Here is a 17,381-nt window from a genome sequence, read left to right as displayed (position 1 = left end):
AGCAAGGGAAAAGCAGGCATAGGAAGTATTTAACACAGATTCTGCACCCCTTTGACTGCTGTTCTCTGCTGTAATTGGTGCTGGTTTTTTTCTTTAGCTGAGCTGATTTTCCATAGCATTGATACTTTTTGGAGTTCTCACAACAGTGTTTGTGGATCTACCGGATTAATTTATTATGGTTGAAATTTAATGAACTCACTGGAAGAAGATCAAAGTGTACAGGAACCGAGGAGAGCCTGTAGGTATTTAACTATCCGAGGAGATGAGTCAGGAACATCACGCGTAGGTTTGCAAATTTGCAAAAGTGTTTTGTCTTCTTTTAAACCACTTATTTTTGGAAGTTTGAGGGTAGCCATGCCCTTCCAGAGGGAAAATCCATTCTCTCTCAAAGGACACACACAGCAGAACATTGCTAAAATGTTTGTTTTGTGGCCATATCACTATTCTGATGAATGGACATGGTTTCCACACCTGGTTGCATTCCTTTTCTCCTTTTCATGGTTTTGCTTTCCCGCAGTGCTCCATTCTCTACCTCACCCAGGATTCAGATGGATTTATTTCTTGCATCCTGCAACCTGCTGGGGTTCCTGGCAACAAACTTGAGATTATTTTCAAGGCAGGAGTGGGGAGTTCAAACAGCCACACCAGCATTGTATGTTGCCTTCCAGCAAGTTCAGATGTTGATGGTGGGTCTTATAATTTCCAGCTGTGTGTCATTCCCACAGCCGTGTGTGGGGCATGAACCAAATAGTTCAAACAACTGGCAAGCTCTCCTTTACAGCATTTTCTCCTTAGGCTGCTCTTCTGGGAAATTGCAGAGATTTTACTGCTGAGATTCCATCCAACTGGCAGTCCTGAGTGTCCTTCCCGTAGCATTGCTCCTGCTGCCCCTTGGCACCCTCCCTGAGGATACATCAGCCCTCAGCCTGGAGAGGGAGTAGATTCTGGCTATGGCACTCCAGCTGCTGGCTTTTTCAGGGCTTGGGGCAGGTAAGTGTATCCCTCATTAATTTTCTGTTTTCTCTACTGGATAACTTTTTCTGCAGAGGGTGTTGTTTCAGAAAGATCCAGATAATTCAATGTCTGTTTATCAGGTTTTTCCATGTTTGTCTTCAGTCTGACTTTCAGACTGCTGTGTACAGTGAACATTTGGGAATGAGGTTAACCACTAATTGACAACTTTTCCCAATTATATTTGGAAAGTTTATGCAAAAAGAATAAAATAGCAACCCAAACTCAGACTATAAATAGTTCAGCCAAAGGAACAGATCCTGAGTGAAGCTTGACCTCCCAGCCTAGAGCAAAAGCTGCTTCCCCTGCCCTGCTGAATTGCTCCTGGAGTTGAAGTTTGGACAGGGTTTGTCACTATGTTTGAGGATCCATTTAAATAGGGATGCATTATTAAGCACTGCACTCTCTCCAGGAGGGAGTTTCACCAGGACTTAGAGTTTTGGGGAGCCCACCAGAGCAGGGCCCCCTGGAACCCCTGCCCTCAGCCCTGCAGGTCAGAGCCCAGCATGCTCCAGTAAAAGGGAGAGGATCAGTTTTTTTTTCACTAGAATGTTCTGGCAGCAGGGGGAATTGTTGGGATCTAGATCTGTCCCTTTGTATCTGACCAGGAAATGGGTGGCACCTGCCCCATGAGTCAGGAGGAAGGAGCCAGCTCTGGCCCAGAGCCCTCCCCAAAGGCAAACTTGCCTTCTTCCACCCTCAGGGCCAAGGCATGGGCTTCTCTAGACCAAAAGCTGTTAATCAAAATCATGCTTAGCAGAGGTGATGACGACTTCCTGCTGGAAAGGGGAGAGCAGTGTCCCAGCAGGAATGCAGCCAGGCTCCTGGGCTATGCCCAGCCTCTCCTGCAGTTTCCCAGTGCTCCGGCTGACCTCAACCCTCAGTCCATCTCCTTAGCCTCTCTTCCTTCCGCTGATAGGATGCTAATTGCTGGTGAGATTTTTCCAGTTGAGCATGGGATTGTGCCTTAGTCATCTGAGCAAGCTCCCTTCCTCCCTTTAAAGTTTTTCCAGGCTTAATGCGACTTTGTATCAGTAGGAAATGACAAGTCATGTCACTGTTTTCTTTCCAAGTGTTTCATACTACTTCACTCTACCTGGACATACAGCATCTGAGTGGGGAAGCACAATGAGCCCATGAAGTATTCCCAATAGGAAGTGACATTTTTCCTCCTTTTGTTTGGTAAATTCCCTCTGGGCTGCAGCTGAAATATTGGAGACATTTTTAAGACAGGAAGGCTCTTGTGGTTTCAGCTTAGATACATTACTGATTTAATTTTCTGTCCAACTGAAACCAAGTCTGACTAGTGTACCAATTTTCAAGTGACGATTGTGAACTGATAAAAAATCCTGAGAATATGACCTGCGGTCAAGTGCTTTCTCTAACCCTGCTTCAGGATCAGAAAAATGAACCCTGTGTTTCCCTTTCTTAGCGTGTGGTGACGTCAAGAGCCTTTTATGACGCAGCAGCCATTTTGGAGCTTGTCCTTCACAGATTTGCCAGCAGCAGGAGCACATCTCGGGCAGGTCTGTTCTGATGGTTGAATATATCTTCTTAATTATTTTCCACCTTTTTTAATATTCCTAAACATGCATTTGGCAGTTTGTCCCAAATTACAGTGAAAATAATCTGTAGCATGAGTTAAAACTATAGTTTTTCACAGGAGAATTTATAGACAGTCAAGGGTATGAAACTCTCTTTTTATCGCATATATTTCTTTTTATTTTACAAATAATTATATTTACTGATACAAATGTTCCTTCACAGAAGGTACATTCTTTTTCTTTTCTTTTTTTTTAAAAAAGGGATAGAGTGTCATCCAAAGTAAGCCATTTACTGTTCATTAATATAAAATGTATTCATATTTCTAGGAGGTGTCATATCCAAACCACTGTTCATCCAAATTTCCTGTATGATCTGCTCCCTGCGCTCAATCCTTTCAGCCAGTTCCGCTGCCTCTGCTGAGTTATAACCTGAGTAAGAAGGTCTGTAAAGTCTGTCTGTCTCGTCCTGGGGGTTCGAAAGGGAGGAATCCTCCCCCTCCTCTTCCTCCTCCTCCTCATGTTCCCTGCTGTCGTAGGCTCTGGCAGCCTCTGCCACCAGCTGATCCCTCTTCTTGCGCAGCTTGCGGATGTCGGTGGCACACGACACGCGGATCACCAAGGCACACAGCGTGAGGAATAATCCCACGCAAATGCTGGATACAAACAGCAGAGCGGCTCTTTCGGGGTGATCTGCAGGCAAGAACGCCAGGGCTTAATCACTTTACAAGCTGCCAAGGCTGCTTACAAACCCCCAGCTGCCATTCCCGCAGCATTCCATAGCCATAAGGCACCCAAACCTCCTGACGCTCACAGCTCAACCCTGCCAGCTCTGCCTCTCCAAACTTCTGGCCAAAAATCCAGCCTGGTTATAACGTTGTAAAATAACAACATGACCCCATCCCTCTATGAGCAACTCACTGCTGTTGTCAACAAGCTACCAGAGCTCTGCACACCTTTTCTGGTTTTGCCAGCCATCCTGCCAAAATGGGCCTTTCCCTCACAAACAGTGGGCACAAGAATAGTGACTCGGGGCTCCACAGGGCCTTGTCAGCCTCTCCAGGCCAGGCTGAGTAGGAAGCACTTTTTTTCCTTCACAATTAGCATTGCTAAGTCACAAAACCTGCTCCGTCTCACAGCAGAAACGGCTGGGTTTGGGATGGCTTTTTTCTTTTTTATTCGCTACTCCTTGATGATCCATGTATGTATGCAACCCAGCATTTCCAGAGATGGATTTCTCTAGTGCTCTCACAGGTCAGGGCCAGGTTTTCAAAGCTAGTGAACAACCAACAGTCCCCATTGAAAATATCAATTTAAAAATATCTTGGCTGCAGTTGCTAAGAGAGTTTGGATTCTTCAAGGTAGGAAATGTTCCCTAAATACCAATTATGACGGGATTGTCCCATCCACAAGAGTGTGATTATATTGTAATAATATCATTACCATAAACATGGGATTACTTGTTGTAACCTTTGGAGTTGATCCTTCCTTTTCCCAGCCTAATTTTCCTACCTCTGATGTATGCAAATGTAGCCAAGTAGTTAGAGCTAACAATAGTTCCATCTTTCTTTGGAAGTCTTGATTCCCTTGGATCAAGGTCGACACCTGTGACATGAGGAGGTAAATTCAATGAAGCTATTAAGTTGATACTCACCCAGTAACTCTCCAGCTAACAAGTCTGCCCAAAACACAGACAGGCCAGTGCTGTGCTGAAGAAGCTGTAGAACACTAGATCAAGCAATGGTTGCTAAGTTAAATGAAGTATAATTAACAAATTACTGAAAATATCAAACATCTAGAAAATGGTAAATTCATTTAAAAGAGTCTGTTGCAAAGTGAAATCCCTTGTGCCTATTCCATTGAGGTTTCTGAAATAATTTTACTTCATGAAGCTTCACAGTTCTCCAGTGGCCTTCCCAGCTCAGCCATGCCATGAGCTCCTGTTACGTCAGCCTCGTCCTTAACTTTGTGGCATTCGAGAGGAGCAGGTGTTGGCATAACTTGTAAAAGGTTCTTCACCCTGAAACAACTACAATTTCACTTCTCTTCCCTGGATGCTGGCTCTGGGCAGGCTGGGCAGGCCACTCTTCCTGCAGTACTGCTGGGATTGCAGGACTGTGCTCACATCCTGCTGCCAGCCTGTTCCTCTGCTCTCCAAGGGGAAGAGCAGCTCTTTCAGTAGGGTTTCCACTACCTCATCCCAAACCCTGTTGCTGTGGTGGTACATACCATTGTTCTGTTTGACAGAAGTCTTGTTATCAGGGACCAGGGTGTTGATGGCCGTGAGGATAAGTTTAGGAACTGCAAAGACAAAAGACAAATTGAGTTCTGTTAATTTTAGGAGCCCTCTCCCTAGTTAATTACGAATCCCACTGCTAGCTGTAGGTTTGCTAACTGGGTTTCTGACAGTGATATTGAAGGCTGGACTCAATCTTGGAGATCTTTTCCAGTCTTAATGTTTCTTGCAAAGTCAGGGCAGCTCTGGGCCTGTGGCTGGATTCACACACCAGCCTGCTCCAGGAACATCAGTGCAGCTCACACCCAACCCCCCCACCCCCAAACCAACCAACCAAAACCCAAACACAAAACCCACACCAACACACAAACAAAAACACAACAAAAAACACACAACCAACACACAAAAAAACAAACCCACCCACAAAACCCAAACACCCCAAAAAAAAAAACACAAACACATCCATGCAGCCTGGCAACCTGCCCCTTGTTTTCAGCCCCTCAAAGGTGTGCCAACCAGTTGATGTTGCCAAAATTGGCCTCTAAATTCAGCATAAACTGGCCTACAGCCAGATGCTATGTTGCATCTAGATACTGGGTTTGGATGAGGATAATTCACTGTAATTCTAAGATAAAGTCTTGTGTGATGTCATTTGCGAAGCTTCTGAGACAGGCAGTTGCTGAGGAGGAAGGTGGGGAGGATGGGACTAGATGAGCTCCATCTTTCTCATTTCATTAATTTATTCCCTTGATAAGTGTTCACGGTCTTCTTCAAATAATTAAAAGAACTACAAACAGGTGCATTGTACAGACATTGAGAGTTCACATATTCTGTGATGGATGAATGGGCCCTTCAGACACTCAGATCTTGGCACCTGTTCCTGTACTATGTGAAGGCAGATTGATTTTCAGACTGATGGGGGGAGGAAGAAATTTCAAGTATGAAGCTCACCTCTATCCCTCATAGAAACATTTGCCAAGAAATAGTGTTGACAGAGTTAAATGGAACAGAGGAGACTGAGGTTTGTAGCTTAGCATAGTTTTCATTTGGAAAACAACTAAAAATAGCATTTCTGTCTGAGCAGAACTTTTCTTTCTGTGTGGGCTCAAAGTCAGAGCTGTTTTCTTTCCTGATGAAGGAATACTTCTGGAACTCTTAGCTCCTGTTTGCAGTGGAAGGCCAATAGATACAGGGGTAAATAAGCTCATTCCTATTTTGTCTTGTACCTCATCGTAACTTGTAGCTATTTTTCAGCAGCAGAATATTTTCCTTGGTGTGTGGGGCAGATAGGGAGCAGGATTGTTTCCAGCCTGCAGTCTGCAGGACAGGCTGTTGTGAACAGTGTGCCTGTGCTGTGACCAGCGTCCTGGGAGGATGCACTGTCTCCAATGCCAATGTGGGACCCGAAGCTGCTGTCACATGGCCTGGGACCCCTTCACCTGTGCTGATGTTCCTCCTGCTCCCCTTCCCAGGGGCAACCCCCCAGGGCTTTGCTTGCTCTTTTTCTCCTATGCCATTGAAATATTTATTGTAGGGTAATGTTTAATTCAAAACTACATGGACAGAAAGAGCCCTGGCTGATTGCATTTCTCATTTTCATGATGGTGCCTTTCCGATGCAAGGACTTTAGCTAAGATACGCTACATCAGGTTGCTGAACAGAAGAGCTGGTATCAGCATGAGGAATTTTGATTAAGATAATCACATCTGTACTGCGACTTGTGCCAGCACTACTTTATCAAGTAGGAGTAAGTCACCCCACAAAGGGACTCTGGCATGCAGGGAGTGCAGATACCCCGTGGGGCTGCATGGGCTGTGTTTTCTGTGAAAAGATTCCATCATCCTGAAGTGCAGCCTCAGCAAGAGCCAGGAGGTACCACCTCACACAGACAGGAGATGATGCTGAGTGGATCACTGGGAGCACTGAGACTTTAAGAAAGCAGCACCTCCCGGCTCCTGCTGTGTTTTTACTATCAGCAATGAACTGCAAACCTAAAAATGCAGCCAGACTCACTACCCCTAAACAGCTGCTGTCCACTAAGTGGGGAGTATGGATTTTTTTCACATCCCTGACCATGATAGAAGTACTTTGAAATGTGGCACAGCCCTGAGAACAAAAGTGCTCTGCTCTGCTGAGTTCCTGTCACTACAGGGGGAGGTCTATTTGCATTATCTTGGGAGGCATCAGATTAGCAGGCATCTTCTAGTGAGGAGAATGAATGTATAATGTCATTCTGGAATATGCCAAATTCTTCCCATGTTCATGAGATGATCTGTAAAATAATCAGATCTGTAAATCATTGGCTAATGCTTTAGATTGCACAGCTCAGTAAGATTTGGCAGAAGAAAAACTCTTCTAAGTGTGCCAGCAACACACAAGAACACTATTTATTACCCACGTGTTTTTGCAAAACCACATCCCTAAATAACAGAATGCATAACTGTGGTGCAAACAAACTCACGCTGCTTTTCTGGTACACAGACATGCAAAGAGGAACAACTTCTTGTAATTATCCTGTGGCTAATTAGAGAGAATTACATTAACTCTTTCCAAAAGGCAGCTGCACAATAATATAAGGTATTGGTGCAATGGCAGATTCCCAGATCTCTCCAATAATAGGAAGCTGAATTACTGCACCGCCTTTCACAGCTGACAAGCAGTTCCTGGGGAGACTGAAAAGCTCTCGGGGCTCATTTTCCTCTGATCTTCAGGTAGAGGTGATCTGGCCATCAATCCTACACTGCTGTTCTCAAAAGCGTGTCTCAGGTAACCTGTGCCCTTTGACCACTACTCACTAGGGATATAGCCAAAGGGCTCTGCAGTGTGTACCTGTGGAGCTGCTCCTATTAAAGTATTGTAGGGAATTCTGCTTGCCACTTGTCTATAGCAAACAATATGGAAAACTGTCCCCTCTTGTCTGAGGAATGAGCTGAAGTCCATTGCAGTCCTGCAAGGGATGTATAACCTGAAGCCTTTACTTTTCATAAACCTTCACTTCCCCTTCCATGAGAAAGGAAACCCCTCTGTGAGGAAGAAGCTGTAGATGTGCTCACATGAATCAGGTTTCAGGACTGGGCTTGTACACAGTGCTTCAGTTATGCCGTACTGTTTTACCTGCACTGATGCCAGGCAATGCTAGGTTATTTTTCCTAGCTCTGTTGCAAGTGAATTCCGTGGGACAGACTCTTACCTTGATAATATTTCTCAAAAATATTGAACTACATACTTGATATTTTATTGTCAGTTGCATTTTTTAGAGAAACAAAACAAAACAAAAAAACCCTTAATGTCAGAGTCTTTGTTCGGTGCAGCTCTGCCCAGGGTATTGTTCACGTATTTTGTGTGGCTGTATCACAAACCTCCTATATCAAAGGGAAGCAGATATTTAGGAAGGCTCAGTGCCCTTATGTGGACATGTGTGTGTCTTTGCAAGCAGAAATGAGGACTTGAAAATGATTGTGCATTTGCTCTTACCACATGCATAGCTGACATTAAGGTATTTTGTCACTCCAGGTAGGCATGGACTTCCAAAATCCCGGCTAGTGACAATGACTTTGCATCTCTGTTTCCCAGAACACCTTTTTGATAACACTTCCAGTGCTGTGTAAGACAAACAGTCTGAAAGAAAAAATACATACAATAAATATACAACCCTGGTGTTATCCAAAATGAGAGCTGCTGGATGCATGACTAGAGATAGAAATCTGCATCTGATCTCAGGTATAACTCTGCCTAAGCAGGATTTCAGAGTTATGTATTAAGATTTGTCAGTGCAAGAAAGTCAGCTGCAATAAAAATGTGAACTTGCAGCGAGTTAACTCTCCCATGTTGCTTTCCAGGTGCATATTAAAGCTGCAAGAAGAGTCTTGTCAAGCTCCAAACGGGTGCCCAATATAAGGTCTTGATGTTCCATTCAGGATGTCTTGGAAAAAAGAAGAACATCCAAATGGCTCTCCATCTATTCCATCTCAAATCAAGAGAGATGAAGTGCTGTTTCCAAGTCTGTCTCTCAGCCCTGGGTTACTGAGATGAGTCGACTGGACACCCAAGTTCAGTTCAAGTCAGGTGAGATCGATTTTTATGTGTTGCAACAGCTCAGGCTACAGGGAAGTTCAGGATATTAAAAAGTAGCTCTTGATTTACTGTGAAGAGGTCAAAATGGGCTCAATATTTAACCAGGGAAACATGTGGCTTTCAGAAATGGGTTTTGCACTGGAGCTGAAATTATTTGAGTGGGAAAGTGTGTGAGTCACACTCTGCTTTAAAAAAAAAGAACGTCTCTAAATATTATTAGGTTCTCTGTATCCACATGTTCTAAACTTCAAGCCACAAAGCAAAAAACATCCCGTAGTTTTGGTTTCTTAAGAGAAAGGATGCAGAAGGGACAAGTCTGGAGCAAGTAATACTTCTCTGAATCTTTCTGCATCACCCCACACATTGTGGCTTTCTGTGTATGACAGATATGTTTCACTCCAGGCTTCTGAGGCAAGGGTGCTCTAGAGGTGTGAAACAGTTCTCTGGGAGTTAAAACAGTCCCTCTTCCTACAATCAAAGATGGCATCCAGCCATCTGCCAGCTGCTAAAGCTTATTTAGAGGAGGGACAAACACTGTTTGCAAAGAGACTCCAAAGGTTCCCCAAATCTGTTTGAAAAGAAGAGAAGGTTTGAGACTGAGTTCTTGACATTTAATGTGTGAAAATGGGGCAGATTTGTCATTTTTGGAGTTAACTCCAGCACTAAACACCAGCACTAAATAAGTCGTATATGTGGGCAGAGCCATTAGGAGATATTGGGGTGATCTGTCTGGCAAAGAGCTCGTGGGTTACTTTGGACATGGATTTTGGGAGAGAGCTCTTCCTTTGACTTTTCAGAGACCTAAAATCCCAATACCTGTGTGTCCCAAGAGACTGCTGGGAAGGCAGGGAAGAGCTGACCTAAAGCATTGGGTAGTTCTGATTAAGTAACTCAGCAGTTTTAGTTTCCCCCCTGGCAATTTCAGGTGGGTAAGGATATATTTGGATGGACATTTTAGGCAGCCAATAGCTTACTTTGGCAAGAACAAAACCAACTGGACAATATCAGGAGGAATTATTGGGTGATTCGTAATTTAATGGATTGGGAGCACAACAGCAAACTGGCAAACTGAATTATGTTTTCTACAGAATTTCCTGCCCTGGGAGCTACTCTCAGTGCCTTATAAAAACAGGAGGCTGCTGTGCTGATGCTTTTCTACATATTCAGTGAAACGGCGAGTACATGTTTTATTTTGCCTTTGGTAGGCGTTTGCTCATGTTTCTGTGGGAGTTAATAGCTTCTTATCATCTCTATCCATGTTGGATTTGGCTCCTCTGCCTGAGGAGCCAGTCACTGTGTGCCTGCAGGTTCTTCACAGGCCAACTTTTGGAGAACCTCCCAAGGCTTGCCTGGTATCACAAGTGACTAAATGCAAACCACGGCTGGGTTTCTTCTGCAGGACAGGAAAGACATTAACTGGAGAGACTTCTAACATAAAAAAAAAACTATTTAAAACTTCCCATGTTCTAAAAAGATTTTGGGTTTTAGTGATTCAATCAAAAAACATTTTTTTTTTTCCTGTCTGGTTTATATGCATCCTTGCTCACTTCCCACTAGTTCTCTGAGCAGCTATGATGGGAAGAGCTTGAATAACTTACCCTCCTCCTGGTCAAACGCCTTGTTCTTGTGACTGAATGAGGAGAGGTCAGTGCTGTGTTTTGAGTAAGGGAATCCCATGGAATGGCCCCAGGGAAACCAGGAATCAAGAGATGAACATAAATACACAATATGGATTCTTTCTGACTAAGTGCCGTTTGAGCTACACAGATGTCCCTGCGGTTTGCTAGACTGGTACCATACCATCTTTTCAATAACCTGCCTCTGGAAAGGCACATTCCCAGAGTGCTAAAAGGCTGGTGGCATCCAGTGGTGGCGGACAAGGCAGCAGTGTGTGGCTGGGAAAGCGCTCCATTCTCCACGCCTTTCTCCCAAAGTTGCTTGTTACACACCAAGAGTGTCGGTGGATCTTTTGTACCAGACACTGCTGTGGATGGCACGGGACACGGGTGTCAAGACGAGGTTCTTAATGCACTAATAAACTATCCAATCTGACTGCAGCTATTTAACAGTTGGAGTAGAAGGCCTTGTTTCTGGAGGAAAGGCTCTTTCAGCTCCCTAATTAGCTTTGTTTGGGAAAGTTTTGGCATGCAAATGGCATGCCATAAATCATGCAGGCTTTAATGAGAAGTAATTTGTCTTCTGGTTTCTTAAAGCTTCTCTCAATTCAGACAGGAGGAGCTCTCCCTCCCTTTCTTTACACTCTGCCACACAAAACCTGCAGGTGATGGAACATCTTGTGCCAGGCTCTGGCGACAGCAGCTTGTCCCACCCTCTCCAAACGTTTCCAGCTGCTTTCATCCCCAACTGCTCCTTCCACCTCTTTATGTGTCCTGGGCTGTGCCCACCCACAGAAGAATAAGGAGCTCGCTTTTAGAAAGCAAACTGAAAGCAAAGATTTCACACCTCCAAATCGGGATGGCTTGTGCTTTGTGGAGCCCAAAGATCGGCTCTGAGGACAAGAGCTGACAAGGGGGAGCTATGGAGTTTGGAGCAAGCTAAGGCTGCAGCCTTCTAAAGAAGGTTGCTGAAATAATATGGTAATTATGCAAGAGCATGGCACACAGGGTCCCGCCTATGCATCAGAAAAGGGCCACTTGAACTGCCGATTCCAGCAGAAACACACAATGTGATCAGCAGCACTTCTGTCCAAAAAAAAAACCCCAAACTTGCTCTCTCTCTCCTCCTTGCACGTGCATGTGCAGAGTGGGGGATCCACCCCACCAAACACCAAGGGCAAGAGACAAGTGGGGCTCTCTGCTTCCTGGCAGCAGAAACCAGACTCCCTGCTCCTGCATGTGCAAAGGCAGAAGTTTCTTGGCTCCTTTTAGACTTGAGGACCAAGTGTACTTTTCCAAACCTTTCACAAATTTGAGCCGTAAAAAATAGACCCAAGAAACTCCTGAACTGCTGGTAAAGAAAACATTTGAACAGTTGAAGTGATGTGTGTCTCAGAGTGCTCCAGGCAACTCCCAGCAGCTGAATCTGATCTTCCCTGTGCATCTCAGAAGTAAGGTACTTGGACTCTAAAAATGGTGGCTGGTCTCTTCTTCCCTTCAAACAATCACTCCTCATCCTGCCACTGCTCTGAAAACCTCTTCTTTTAAGGGAGTTTTGTCTTGACAAGATCTGTGGGGGCCAAGGGGTGCAGTGGCTCCTACTGACACCTCTTGGGGCCCTAAACACCTGTTGAGCTTTCTAGTTTGCTCCAGCTGACCCAGGCAAAGACCTTTTCATATCTGATATCTGCACACAGACAGCGCTGACTCAAGGGGGTTTGGGAAGCAAAATTGAACTATTTTATCCTTACTTTTGCATCCACAAAATTCATTTAACTCCCGTCTAGCATGCCCAAAGTGCCAAGGCAGTGTGGAACCATTTCCAGATCTGCCTACAGCTGCATGTGCCTTCACTGCAGTTACTCTTGCTCTCAAGAGACTTTCTCAAGGGACTGGCCCACACCAGGCACAGAGTACCTCTTTTGTTAAGAGACAGAAACCAGAAGCTTTTCAATCAGTCAGTGAATAAGAGATGTAAAGCCGTTCAAATTGGCCACAATATCCAAACACACAAACAAAAAAGCATCACAGAATCATATTACATTAAAAAAACCATGACACCTGGTTGGACTGGAAGGAACTGACAGGATTTTGAAAATCCCCCCTTCTTGACTTGCTCACCCCTTCCTCTTATCTGAATTCCACTGGGAAGACGAGACTAGGACTTAGCCCAGCCCCAGGGTATGTCATGGCACAGTGCAAGCTGTGATGAGAGTTTGTGAATTCTCCACCTTCCCTCTCAACCCTTCAAAAGCGTGACCAGGTACCAGAGAGGGCTCTACTGGACAGAACTCCACCTTCCAGCAATGAGAACCATGTGTAATTCAGGGCTCTGCTGGTCACTGGTGCACGAGGAAGTGCACATCTGACCAGCCAATGTGCATCCAGAGGAATTTCTGGGAAGGATTTTTGCAGTGTTCTAGCTTGCAAGTTGAACCTAGACCCACTACCAAGCCTTCTTTCAAGTATTTTCATGTATTAACAAGAGTAATTTATTATTGGAAAGGTGCTTGTTGACCTGAATCTTCCTTGTGCTCTCTATGGTAACCTGTTCTGGCACAATTCATTAACTTATTCTAGCCAATAAATTTTCTGTTTCCTCGTGTACATGTTAGTACAAATATAAAAGAGATAATGGGTCAGAAAAGGCAACAATTCACACAGGAACAAACTGCTACGGTTTCCTGCTTTGGTGTTGGGCACAATGGATTCCTCTAGGCAGAATCATCGGCTACAAAACCACACCCAGAATTTTTTGTGAAGTTTTTGAGAACCTTAGTAAAACAGGGAAGTTGCTTACTGGAAATTCTGTACAATTTTAACAGTGCCAGGCATTTGGACAGCTGCAGAAGCTGCTTTTTACTATTAAAGTGGCTCAGAAAACCAGTCGCGTGAGTAGGTAGTCATGCTAAATGTGGAGCTGAGGCTCAGGATCCTGCAAGTGCTCACCAATATCTGCCATAGCAAAGGTGGATTTATATGCTTTATTTTCTATGTGGAGAAGAGCCTTAATGCCAAAGAAATGTTATGTTTTCCTGGGTTCCCTTTGAAGCAAAACTCTGAAAACCTGTCTGCTGATTTGACAGGTGGTTCACAGAAAAGTGATGTTTGAGAACACATCTGTCCCAACCCAAAGCTGCGGTTTGTCACTGCTATGTTTAACACCAGATAGCCAAGATCATGAGGAGCATCCAATTCAATACCCAGTACACCTGGCAGGACCATATCAAGTATGGAGTGATGCAAAACTTTTGAGCTCGCCAGAGACTTTCTGTGCCTGTCATTAGGACCTGCAGATGACTTCTCTTCTGCATAGTGCTAAAAAAATCACCTCACAGTTTTTCTGTGATGCAGTGAAAGACCTGGAAAGGCTTGAGAACTGCCCTTAGGCTGAGTTGCACCAATGTGAGCAGAAACACCAGGGGATGTGTACTGGAGCCGATGTAGCTTTTGGTGCAAACACAAATTGGTACATGGGCTCTGATTCAGGAAGCAAGAGCTGTGTCAGGTTGTTACATTCAAATTACTATTGTTTTCCCTGAGACAAAGGTACTCAGTCATTGCAGAAATCCAATTGTGCACCCACTTACATCTGTAGGTGCTTAAATAACCACATCAATGAGATTTAGGCTTGAGAGAGATAGATCTGGAGTCAATTGGATCTGGCTCGCAAGTGCCAAGGCTTTTGTGATAACTGAATGTGAACTCCCATCCACACAGGAGCTTTTGGAAACTCCACTGCCTGCAGATGGCCACTGGTACCACGCAGGAAGAGGCCAAGCACTTCCATTAAGTACTACGAAATCTATATGAGGATCTATCTTCAGTAGATCTGCTTGGTGTTTGTCTCAGGTTTTATGCTCTCTCCTATTACCAGTACTTAGGCTGTTTTATAGAACACAAAACCAGCACCAGCCAGGGTGTTGTTCCACAGGTGCTTGTACACAGGGCCCACAGCAGAGCTTGTTGCTGTTTCAAATTCCTTCTCTTTGTCCTGGGAAACCTTATCCAGTAGGAAAGGTTTGCAGAATTCTGATTTGTGAACAGTGAGTGCTGACATTAGAAGCAAGGGAATGATTTCAACAGGTGAATGAAGTGCAATATTTAATTGTGGTTGCAGCCTCTCTTGATCAGCTGAGCCATGTCTGCCCTGTCTTGTGTCACCTGTTAATGCCACCATCATAAGGGATGTGGGGGCCTGTCAGAGACCTACTAAAATGTTTCCTCCACAGAACACACAGGCACTGCTAAGTCTGTGTGAAGACCTCAGAGAGTTGGTCTGAAACACAGACCTGGCAATATTAAATAGATTGTCTAAGAACAGATTACAATTTTCAGTTGATAAATTTTTAGTAATATCTATGTAACTAAATAGAAACATTGGCTTGCAGACAAAGGGCTCTTGAGATTAATCATTCTTCTCTTCTAGATGTTCAGAGATGTTTCTCGTAGATGACACTTATAGCATATTTCATAGGAGCAGTTAAGCCTTTGCACAGGGCTGGCATCAGTCACACAAGCCCTTCCCTGTGTAGTACCAAGGATCTTGAACAGCAAACTCATCTCTTGTTGGCCTTCTCCATGGCGTGAAAAGTTCCCTTCATGCCTTCAGTGCCACCACTGAACATATTACTCAGTTTAGTGCTATGTACATAGGACATTCCTGACTTGGTGCCAGAGAGAAGTCCCAGGAGCATTTAACTTTCTAGTGTGCCACCACAGCCTTGGAGTTTGGTCATACAACAGCATCTAAAGCAATGGCCCTGCCTCCTGGACCTTCCCCTGACAGTCTGCAGCTAAGGCAGGGAATATCTGGCAGAAATAGGTATCAGAGAAGAAGGAGCAGTCAGACACAGTATCCTGACACTCGGGTCACCTGCTCATTGTCAGAACCTGGAAGAAGAGGATGGGCAAACAGCTGATAATTTAGTATATAAATTCAAGACAGGCAAGAGAACTCGTTTTTGATGCTAATCATACTAAAGACTGATGAACTGTATAGAAGTTTTTATTACTTCACTGCATTTCTTACTCTGCGTTCCTCCCTCATATTGGGCAGTTTCTTTGAGTTTCAGAAATAATCTCTCTCACATTGCAATCACCGATGCTTTCAAAACACCATTGCTCTTGCCCCTGACGTTTCTCCCCACCTGTGTACCCTCTTCCCTGTGCTCCTGCCTGGAGAATGTCCCTCAACGGTGCCCAAACATACCAAAGGGGGGTGTGTGCTCCGCCTTTGTTGAGCAGACGCTCTCCTCGTGGGCCCATCTGCCGTAGGTGGCCGAGTAGATGATAAGGAACTTGGATTCCTGACAGTGGAGCTTCAGTTCCTGGTTTTCACATGCTGATTTGGTTTTGTATTCAGCTAAAGTAGAAGCAAACAGCAATATGGTAGTGTGAGGCAATTTATTAAGCTGGACTGTTAATAGCAAATGGCAGCAGAACAGAAACCAGCTTTCCTGCAAATGCTGTTGCAAGTGACATGTGGCACCAGTACAGCCAGACACAAAGTTAAGAGCAGAGAGCTTCTTTCAAATGAATTGATCCCAAGTGACTATCTAGAGCCTGTTTCTCCTTTTTGAACAGAATAAAACCCCTTAACTTTTGCCAATCTCCTCTCCCAGTGGAACAGCCTCCACACTTCCTGCCTGGTTTCCTGGCTTGCTTTCCACTCCTGCTCAATAAGAGAAGCTTCATCCTTCCTTTTTTTCTCTCCTCAGGACACTTGCATTCTCCGCCTGCTTCAGCTGCCTCTGCACACTCATCAATCACAGGCAGGGCTGGCACTGCTCAGTGACAGAGGGACAGACAATGGGAGGACAAAGCCAGGATGGAGTCCCCATCCCAAGCCACACAGTGCTCTCTGCTCTGTTTGCACAGCTCCACCAAGGTCAATGGCTTTCCCTGGGCAGCCCTGTCCAGCAAGGGCTCATTTGAATGTTTGGCTTGGAAAAGTGATGTGAATTGGGAGGCTGAGAGAAATTCCCCCCTCCCTTGCTCAGCTGGCACAGGCAGCCTGGCAGCACCCTCAGCACAGAGGTGGGGAAGGCACTGAGCTCACCTTCATGCTTCTCCCTCCTAGGGAATCCCTTCAAATCTGCCACCTGGCCAACAAGGCTCTTTCTGTTTGTGGCATTTTACCTTCTTGAGCTTTCCTGGTTGAGATATGGTGCCAAACCTTTTTACTGCAGGTAAGACCAGGGAGAGGAGTGTATTCTCCTCCAATTTTTTTGTTCTCAAAAAAGTGAAAACAGGAAAAGGGGATTCTGAGCTGAGCAGAAGAAAAGGGAAACCTTATTGTTAGCCAGTGGTGTCCCTGTGAGTGGAGAGTGGATGTTGCTTCTTGGGGAACTGGAGAGAGAGAAACCTCCTATCCACTCACAAATAAAACCATCATTGTTTCATCTGAAACAGAACAGATAAAACAATGGGTAAATGTTCTTGCTGACAGTCCAGTTTCTTCCATTCGAGCTCATCAACAGCCACAAGCTTAAATCTAAAAATAGTGATTTTGAAAAATATTTGACCTGCTGCAGGTTGTGACTTCTGCAGAAGCACCTGCCATACTGTGCACCCATAAATGGGCCAAAAACCTGGGGTCTCTGCCCAAAGACTGACAGCCTAAAGCTGGGCTCTGAGTCTGCCTGGCTGTGGTGGTGAGGCTCAGGAAGTACATACAGCCCCGAGTGGTATCAGACAAGGAGAAGACACGAAGATAAACCTCTGCAGAGATAGGGCAACAATAATTCTGAATAAGTGAAAAACTAAGGGATTTAGGCAACTGCTTAAGTGCCCACTTGAAGCCAAGGAGACTGCAAAATACACTTGAAATTATCCTGAAGTGATTTCCTGAGTAAGGATGTTTTGCACAGCCAAGACTAACAATATTAGTATCTTACCTAC

At 44.7% G+C, this 17,381-nt stretch overlaps 1 protein-coding gene and 1 long non-coding RNA gene across 6 annotated transcripts in view; one reads left to right on the top strand and one right to left on the bottom strand.

Annotated features, from left to right (window-relative positions):
• Nucleotides 1-2,692: 2,692 nt before the first annotated feature.
• Nucleotides 2,693-17,381, bottom strand: part of EVA1C (eva-1 homolog C) — a 31,916-nt gene continuing 17,227 nt past the window's right edge. For 2 of the 4 annotated variants that reach the window (XM_085078323.1, XM_085078334.1), the window contains exons 4-8: nt 15,691-15,843; nt 8,263-8,406; nt 4,782-4,853; nt 4,065-4,157; nt 2,693-3,245 (exon numbers count right to left, since the gene is read on the bottom strand). In XM_085078323.1, the coding sequence (XP_084934449.1) occupies nt 2,845-3,245; nt 4,065-4,157; nt 4,782-4,853; nt 8,263-8,406; nt 15,691-15,843 (863 nt within the window). In that variant the 3' untranslated portion in view covers nt 2,693-2,844. The remainder of the gene's footprint in view (nt 3,246-4,064; nt 4,158-4,781; nt 4,854-8,262; nt 8,407-15,690; nt 15,844-17,381) is intronic. The other 2 variants (XM_085078343.1, XM_085078354.1) reach the window with 1 other exon arrangement.
• LOC146445664 (uncharacterized) overlaps nt 2,885-17,381 on the top strand; it is a 30,250-nt gene continuing 15,753 nt past the window's right edge. The window contains exons 1-3 of one of the 2 annotated variants that reach the window (XR_014855731.1): nt 2,885-2,996; nt 8,628-8,853; nt 9,951-10,036. This is a non-coding gene — a long non-coding RNA (uncharacterized LOC146445664). Of the gene's footprint in view, nt 2,997-8,387; nt 8,509-8,627; nt 8,854-9,950; nt 10,037-17,381 lie in introns of those variants that run through there. The other variant, XR_014855732.1, reaches the window with a different exon arrangement.

The sequence above is a fragment of the Lichenostomus cassidix genome, chromosome 1 (assembly GCF_008360975.1).
Source record: "Lichenostomus cassidix isolate B80296 chromosome 1, HeHo_3.0, whole genome shotgun sequence".
Lineage (NCBI taxonomy): Eukaryota > Metazoa > Chordata > Aves > Passeriformes > Meliphagidae > Lichenostomus > Lichenostomus cassidix.
This window is presented reverse-complemented; position numbering and strand designations above follow the sequence as displayed.